The sequence below is a fragment of the Poromitra crassiceps genome, assembly GCF_964638095.1.
Source record: "Poromitra crassiceps genome assembly, chromosome: 10".
NCBI lineage: Eukaryota > Metazoa > Chordata > Actinopteri > Beryciformes > Melamphaidae > Poromitra > Poromitra crassiceps.
In genome coordinates, this window is record NC_139631.1 from 22,052,625 (window position 1) to 22,061,703 (window position 9,079).

General features: G+C 46.8%; 1 protein-coding gene across 1 annotated transcript in view; it reads right to left on the minus strand.

Moving 5' to 3' along the window:
• Positions 1-5,834: 5,834 nt before the first annotated feature.
• setbp1 (SET binding protein 1) overlaps positions 5,835-9,079 on the minus strand; it is a gene marked incomplete at its 5' end in the record, with an annotated part of 41,231 nt that continues 37,986 nt past the window's right edge. Inside the window, one exon of the mRNA XM_083645012.1 lies at positions 5,835-6,920. Within this exon, the coding sequence (XP_083501138.1) occupies positions 6,388-6,920 (533 nt within the window). The 3' untranslated portion in view covers positions 5,835-6,387. The remainder of the gene's footprint in view (positions 6,921-9,079) is intronic.

Sequence of the window (9,079 nt, forward strand, 5' to 3'; positions counted from 1 at the left end):
ACCTGAAGGAATTTGTTTCCTCAGCACATTTATTGTGACCCCAAGGTTTGCCTGGGCCAGTACCAAAGTGCTGAGCTGTACTGTATTTAACTTATAGGGAGATACAGATGTGGACTGTTCAATCACACCTCAACACTACCTTTTGTGCATTTAATTCAAAAGTAAAAAAAAAAAAAGGGGGTAAAAAAGTAAAAAGAAAAAAAAAATAGCATGCAATAATATATAGGAATGCATTTACCATGCATAAAAACCCTAACGTTCACTTGTATGTTCATCAGCTTCATCATAAACTTTCTTTAAAAAGCAGGTTGTTTTACCTTGAGTACGGTAAACACAGCCACTTCCCCCCCGAAGCCTACACTGCTATATTCCCATTACAGTTACTTCTGTCCATCTTTCATATTAATACACTTGCTCAAATTCTTCAAAATATATATATATTCTTACCCCTTTGCTATACACCACTGCAATAATAACAGTATTTCTGGCATCTATAGCCTTTACAGAGGATTCCTCTAAGACTTCATAAGCGTGTTATATAAAGCAATATTGTTTTTGAAAGATTTATGTACATGTAGGGACCTGTGGAGCAAAGGAGACAAAACCAATGTAGCCAGGTCAAGTGTATAGACTCTATACACTGATGGAAAATATCTTTCCAGATCTTTTCCACGATAACAATAGTGATAGTTTTAGTAATAGTTTGGCTGAAAATGTTCAAATAATTAGGTGCCGTCTATTTTTCATTTAACCTTGACTACAGACCAATCCCAACCCGCTTCACAGAGTATATACGTATCTGTTTCCATGTGATCTCTGTGCCCTGGGGCTGGTGCAGTTGGCAACAGTGTATCACAGGAGACTAATGTGCTGCTAAAACAAGTGAGGGAATAATGCCCTGCACATTAGATTGATGTGGCAGAATAGGACGCAGCTCCCTGATGTGTTGTTACGGCTCACAATACATCCTGCATGCAGGATGCATTTTGCTCTGCTCTGTTTCATCGTGATCACACTCCCTGTGATCCGTCTTATCCCGTTTCACGAGCAGGAGGTGGAGTGGGGGCATGTGGGCTCATTTACAGGCATCAGTGGAGAGTGATTTGGGTGCAGCCCCACACTGCAGCCTGACTTCCATCAGAGCGCAGATTTTTTTTTTCCTTCTTTTCTTCCGCGCAGCACCACTGGTGCCAACGGTTCCATCAGCACCACTAGATACACTGTGAGACACATTTGGGCAGCTCACCCTGCAACCATGGTAACAGAAGAATTTTACTAGTTGGCAGCAGCCAATGGTGGGGCACTTCCCACTCAGCATCCTCCAATTACAGAGCAGCCTGCAGCCCAGCCCACTTAGAACTGACACTGATGGGCTAGTAGCTACAGAGAGGGATTAAGAGATGTAGGCTTGGCTAATGAACAAGTAAAGAGAGTAAGTGTGTGTAAGGCGAGGTGGGGGTGGAGGTGGAGGGTGTGTGTGTGTGCGTGTGTGTGTGTGTGTGTGTGTGCGTGTGTGTGTGTGAATGAGGGAGCAGGGAGGGCTGTAGCATAATCTGATGAGAGGATTCCCTCTCTTTCAACCACACTAAGCAGACACACAGTAGGGTCAGTGCTCACTCACTCACTGCAGCCATCTGACTTCCATCACACATCAGTGCAGCAAATCCTCCTGTCATCTCTGTCACAGCACACGGAGGCACGCACACACACACACATACACTCGCACGCACACACACACACACACACACACACACACACACACACACACACACACACAATTCTGACTGACTCATATCACAACAATTTACATTCCTAATATTTCTGACCGGCATGTGGTAAAGCAGTTCTTAGCATCTTAAACCAGGGAGAAGACAATAAGTTCCACTGTCAGCTTTCAATAAAGTCATTTATTATTTCACACAATGGATAACATGAACAAGTTCAACTGTAGTTCTTCTTAATAAGTGCTCAACGCTGCCAGCCAACAGAACGGTAGCAAAAGAATGAGCTTTTCTCTCTGAGGAAAGAGAAATTAAAAAACAAAAACAAACCTACAAGATCATGAAAGATAAACATGACCAAAAGCATGCCAGCGGACATGGATATACATATATATTGCATGTATATGTGCTTAAGACATATATCTGTATGCCAGCAAATGCAAATACAAAATATATGTGTACATTTACACATACATACTGTGAAGGATATATGCATATGCATGCGCATCTAGTATTTACTCTATATGTCAAATATTTGCAGTTTTTAATATTCATACAATGTACAAAAATGCTTCATGAATTAAAAATTCATTACAAAAAGAAACATATCAAACAATGTACAAGTCTTGCTCCAAATTCAATTGAAATTCAACTTTCGGCTTGTCTAAAATATTTATGCATACAATCAAGTTGAGCATGCAAATAAAGGAAAAGCCACTCTAGAAAAAGGTTCAAATACACTATGTATACAAACTAAATATGCCCACACTGTTAGAAGAGCTCACTTTGTGCTCCAACAAAGTACATGTATTGGTTTTCTCAATGCTTCATCTGCACTTTCTGCTTTGAACAACATTATAGCTTAGAAATGTAACGTATGCTGTGAGGATGACTACATGTACATTTATGAGGCTCTGTCTCACATGACCCCTCACTCCACGTGTAGGACACTCAACTGTAGCACACTACATAGGGAATAGGGGGTGTTCTTAATCCAGGTGCCAGTATATTTCCATGCTGGTGGCTGTAGTGGGCCGGTCAGTCAGAGCGAAGGGTGGACTAGAGTGAATTCACCCCCCCCCCCCACCCCTCCCAACCACTGATTCCAAGTCAAAAAACCACCTTGCCCCCTTGATGTTATTACAGCCAGAGACAAGTTAAAGGGTCCCTGCCTCAGTGTAGCCACTGGACCAGATTGCTAAATACAATACCACAGTGACCGTGAACCGCACAGCCACATCCCTACTGCAGTGTCTGTATAGAGCGAAAGCACTGGATTAGGACAATACTAGTCAGTGTTAGAAAGGCACCGGAGCATTGGCTGGTAGGAGAGACAGACAGGACAGACGACACCTGGGGTCTTTAACTGGAGCATCAGAGGCCACTGACTGACCACAGTATGGGGGAGTAAGCTGCCAAGCCTGTAGCCTCGACACCTCATGGACCACAAAGCTAGACCTCACCGACACTACACCACAACAACAGACTGCAGACCTGAATAAAGTCAGCTCGCCAGGCAAGGTTAACTACACTAACATCAGGACACGTGTATTTTTGGCCATTTCCTCTGAGAACTCCCCCCACACACACACAACGCCCTCGCTTGCTCTTCTGCTACTCCGCTGCACACCCACTGGCTGAGGGGAAAATAGCTGCTAGTCAGTGGGGATTCCTATTTTTGGTCAAGTACAATACAGTGGGGTTTGTATCCTCCAACACCTTTCAGGAGTGTGATAAGGCAAACTATTTTAGTGTTCAGCTGTCTGTAGATTTCACTGACTGGGTTGATTAACTGAAGTGTCGAATAGAGAAAAATAATTCGGGGGTTACCGGGATGGTTTCTTCTACTGTATGGTCTTCTCAGGTCTAGAGCAGTCTTGATAGAGTGAGATGGTCTACTGTGGTCTTGGGAGTCCCAGCAGAGCTGAGCCCAACCGGTATCCATGCAGGATGAACATACTAACACTATTTACAACAAACACTTCAATACTGTAGTTTTACATCTGGTTAAGGCTGTACTGCATAGAGCTGCAGTAACTATAGTTTTCATGAAATGATAGTCACTTTCTGCACAACTTATTACAAATTATTACTGGTATTATTCACAATTCTCGTTACATGAATTCATTTTTATTCGGTAAATAAGACCACTTATTTCTCTTTGTCGAAGGGTGGACCCAGAACAGAAATTCCTTTTAAGGTCATTGCCAGGCATGGCCTGATGCATAGCAAACAACAATGTAAGACAGCGTGGTTTCCATGACAACCTCCTCTGGAACTGGTCAAATACTGGGGCAGAGCAAGTGATCTTCGATCATTTATCCAGGACTTTAAGGTATGATCAATGTCTCTGGACAGAGCTGTTGATGAAAACTCATTTGGTACAATGGACTATTCCATTTCCCCTCCCATGCACTGCTTCGAAGCCTACTGTAGCAATATGTAGGCCAGTACATGGTGTGTATTTAATAGTAACACCAGCATCGGCCCAGCCCTCCTGGTTCTGTTAGGATGATATGGGTCAGAAAACTAGGAGGATGCTGGCTGGGAGACAGACTCAGTGCCCAGTGACAGAGGATGCTGACTATGGTAGCTGTGAAGGGACACAGGCAGTGTCAGAGTTCTGATGACTAAGACACATGCGTCGTATGCACAATCATGAATATTTGGGGTCAAAATCTGGACGCTCTCTGCCATTTGATATTTCTCCGGTGAAATGTAATGGTGAGAGAAAGAAACATAAGGCACAAGTAGAACTGCTGCAACTGAGAAGTCCTCCCCGAAACGGAGAGTCTCCTGAAATAAAATTGAAATACAGTTCCCAAAGAAATACTGACCCATTGCTTATATTCTGAAATACTAAAATGTGTGTGAGAGACTAAATATCGATCCAAAGCCACAGATACTGTATATAGAGTTTAACAAAGGCTTAACATATTGGCACGAAAATCCAAGATGGCTACATTCTTGAGTGCATGTAGGAATGCTTTACATTAGTGCCAACATGGTGGAGAGTTTGCCAAACTCTGTTTTAGATTCTTTTGAAAAAAATACATCCTTACACTGAACACTGAGACTTTGGTTTCTCAATCTAAATACTGCGGATGTTGTATTTTCTATCCAAAAATATTCCCCGGATATGAACTGAAAATCAGGTGGAGTAGAATGACAGGGATTAAGCTATCCGAAACACTGACTGTGAGCCCTCTCCAGCTGAACTGTCCGATCTGGATTGAGACTTGGGCTTAGGTTTCACGCTTTTGGCTGCGCAGCCTGCATATACAAATTGATTAAAAGAATGCGTGCTCTCTGGAATGGATCTCCACACCATAAGAAGGCCAAAACATAAGGCTGGAACAAGCATGTAAGTGCTGCATTTGATTGGTGTAAGTGTATGGTTTTTTTCATAGTGCATTATACCAATTTTAGGGTCTACCCAAAACACACCTGATATTCCCCCTGTATGCAATGCCCCCCTGGATATAAACACAATAATGAGTGTGTGTGTGTGTGTGTGTGTGTGTGTGTGTGTGTGTGTGTGTGTGTGTGTGTGTGTGTGTGTGTGTGTGTGTGTGTGCGTGTGCGCGCATGTGCGTGCGTGCGTGTGTGTTTGTGTGTATGAATGAATGAATACATGTGGTTCCTTCTGTCTGAAAACAAACTTGTCTTGAGTCGCACCCATGTCTGTTTTTGGTTATAAAACAATACACAACTTTCATTGTCTATGGTACAACAATTCTATTTGATATATGCCAGTACATGTCTATGAGCCGGTTTCCCATTGTACAAAGGCAGGTAACAGTGGACTTTATTTCTATGTACAGTCTGGGACAGTCTCATCCACCATATTGCCTTAATATCAGTGGCCGGGACAGGCCTGAGCAGGGAGGGGGGACTAAATGGGGATAGGGGATAGGCTGAGGGAGCACAAGCAATGATATAGGTGTAAAAGACCATTGGTAGTAGGTGAGAGGACAGAGGATGTAGCTGAGAGGGAGGCACCAGGGAGAGCTGAAGAATCGGGGTGAGTGGGGGGGGGACCAGGGGTGAGGAGCTGCCAGGACGGGTAAGTGACTCCTTGGTCTCTGCCTCGCGTCCTCGGAGAGAGCAAGAGAACCAGGAAGGTAGAGATGGGGGCGACTGAGAGCAATACCAGGGACAGGAAACAGGGTAAGGTGGCTGAGTTACTGCGGTAATATCCCACATGTCTTTGACAAGCTTCCTCAGAAAGGCAAAGAATGAGCAGAGCTGCACAGTATTATATTAACCATTCCCCCTCCCTTTGCTGGTAAAGATGTGGCTAATGCCACACGCAGATACAGTATCATAAAGTACCATACACATCATCACTGTATCAGAGACATACAGAATCACATAGTATCCTACACTATCATAAGTACCACACACTTTATAGCATCAGATTCAGTATCAAATAGTACCATATAGTGCCATATTAAATGAAGGTCCAATGAATCCTGGAAAGGCTCATGTCTGGTTGGGTTTAGCGAGAAAAGGGACGACACAGCAACAAACCAGAGAGGAGACAGAAGTCAAAGTGCACTGAGGAGTCCCAGCATTAAGGTCACTGCGTCTGGCAGGCTTGAAACAGCACTGACTCCTCCATTCTGCCCTGCGACAGGTTACAGAGTTGCTCTCTCCTGCAGGTCTATTGGCTGGACGGCACCCACAGCTCATCCCTCCTGCGGCCCCTGCCTCTACGTCTCCCCCCTCTGGCCAGTGGAGGCACAGCGCGCGCTTGATGCACCACTGTCTCAATCGTTGCCGAGATGGAGTCGTGATTGGAGAACTCTAGAGGCTCGGGGGCAAAGGCTGGCCTTAGGCTCCGCCTACCTGGCAGGTCAACACACCTTTCCAGAACAGGCATGCCTAGAGTCCTCCCCTCGCCTCTCCTACTGGCCGAGATGTCCAGACCCCGCCCATCAACTCTGCCTTCCTCCCTCCTGTTGGGGGGCTCCAACAACTCTTCCAGGGGTTGTTTTCGGGGCCGCCCGGGCCGACGTTTGACGACGTTGTTTCCCGTTTTGGCTTGTCGCTGCAGGCGCTTGACGCGGAGGATCTTCTGCACGTGCTCAAAGTTCCTCTGGGAGGACAGGACGTTGGAGAGAGAACACATCCTCCTCACTTCCTTCTGGATCTGCTCCACCTCACGGCGCTTATACCTCCGCTTGCCGGGCACACCTGGGAGGGAGAGGGAGGACAGGAGGGGGAGAGAGTGAGCATGAGTGGAGGTGAGACTTCACAGGGTAAATAAAACACAGAGCAAGGTGTAAAGAGAGAGGCCCAAGAGTGTTCCGTGGTAATGTATCAGTCAAAAGGAACAACCTTGGAAATGGCCAGGAAAGACATGGTGCCAAGGGAGAGAGAATGTCTTTTCTTTTTCTTTTTTTTTTGCTTCAACAGCTTCCTGCTAATTTCGACATATTCATGTAAGCCTTTGAAAGCCCAGCTGAGCCAGGAGAGCAGATCCTATCCTGTAATTGTCTACTAGAGAGCCGAGAGGAGAGGGGAGAGGAGGAGATCCCATTCTGCTAGCAGGAAACCCACAGAAATGTCTCCTTCAGCCATTTAATGTGTCGCCACACAACAACAACCCTGTGCATCTGGAGCGCAGGCTGCCAAAAAAAAAAACAGACACACGCAAACCCAGACACACACACACACACACACCAACACACACACTCGCATGTGTGTATGCAGACACCGACACATACAGTATGCATACACACACATGTGTGTGCGCCCGTGCCCGCGCCCGCGCCCGCGCGCACACACACACACACACACACACACACACACACACACACACACACACACACACACACACACACACACACACACACACACACACACACACACACACACACACACACACACACACACACACACACACACACACACACACACACACACACACACACACACACACACACACACACACACACACACCCACATCGCCCAACATGCACAAATAATGCATTCAGCACTAGAGAATGGCTGAGCAGAAGAAACTGGAGCCATATTGTTTCCTTCACGCTGGTGAACTGGGCAGTGTGCCCTTTACACGCTGCTCCAGCCTTTCTCTCTGCCCCCTTTCCCCATCACTCTCCTTCTCTCTCTCTCTCTCTCCACCCTTCATCTCTCACTCCACCCTTCACTCTCCTTCTCTCTCTCTCTCACTCCACCCTTCACTCTCCTTCTCTCTCTCTCTCTCTCCACCCTTCATCTCTCACTCCACCCTTCACTCTCCTTCTCTCTCTCTCTCACTCCACCCTTCACTCTCCTTCTCTCTCTCTCTCTCTCCACCCTTCATCTCTCACTCCACCCTTCACTCTCCTTCTCTCTCTCTCTGTCTCCACCCTTCATCTCTCACTCCCCCCTTCACTCTCCTTCTCTCTCTCTCTCACTCCCCCCTTCACTCTCCTTCTCTCTCTCTCTCACTCCCCCCTTCACTCTCCTTCTCTCTCTCTCTCACTCCCCCCATCATTCTCCTTCACTCTCCTCTCTCTCTCTCTCTCACTCCCCATCACTCTCCTTCTCTCTCTCTCTCACTCCCCCCTTCATCTCTCACTCCCCCCATCACTCTCCTTCTCTCTCTCTCTCACTCCACCCTTCATCTCTCACTCCCCCCATCACTCTCCTTCTCTCTCTCTCTCACTCCCCCCTTCACTCTCCTTCTCTCTCTCTCTCACTCCACCCTTCATCTCTCACTCCCCCCATCACTCTCCTTCTCTCTCTCTCTCTCCACCCTTCATCTCTCACTCCACCCTTCACTCTCCTTCTCTCTCTCTCTCACGCCACCCTTCATCTCTCACTCCACCCTTCACTCTCCTTCTCTCTCTCTCTCACTCCACCCTTCATCTCTCACTCCCCCCATCACTCTCCTTCTCTCTCTCTCTCTCCACCCTTCATCTCTCACTCCCCCCATCACTCTCCTTCTCTCTCTCTCTCTCACTCCACCCTTCATCTCTCACTCCACCCTTCACTCTCCTTCTCTCTCTCTCTCACGCCACCCTTCATCTCTCACTCCACCCTTCACTCTCCTTCTCTCTCTCACGCCACCCTTCATCTCTCACTCCACCCTTCACTCTCCTTCTCTCTCTCTCTCTCTCACGCCACCCTTCATCTCTCACTCCACCCTTCACTCTCCTTCTCTCTCTCTCTCACTCCACCCTTCATCTCTCACTCCCCCCATCACTCTCCTTCTCTCTCTCTCTCTCTCCACCCTTCATCTCTCACTCCCCCCATCACTCTCCTTCTCTCTCTCTCTCTCTCTCTCTCTCTCACACTCCACCCTTCATCTCTCACTCCACCCTTCACTCTCCTTCTCTCTCTCTCTC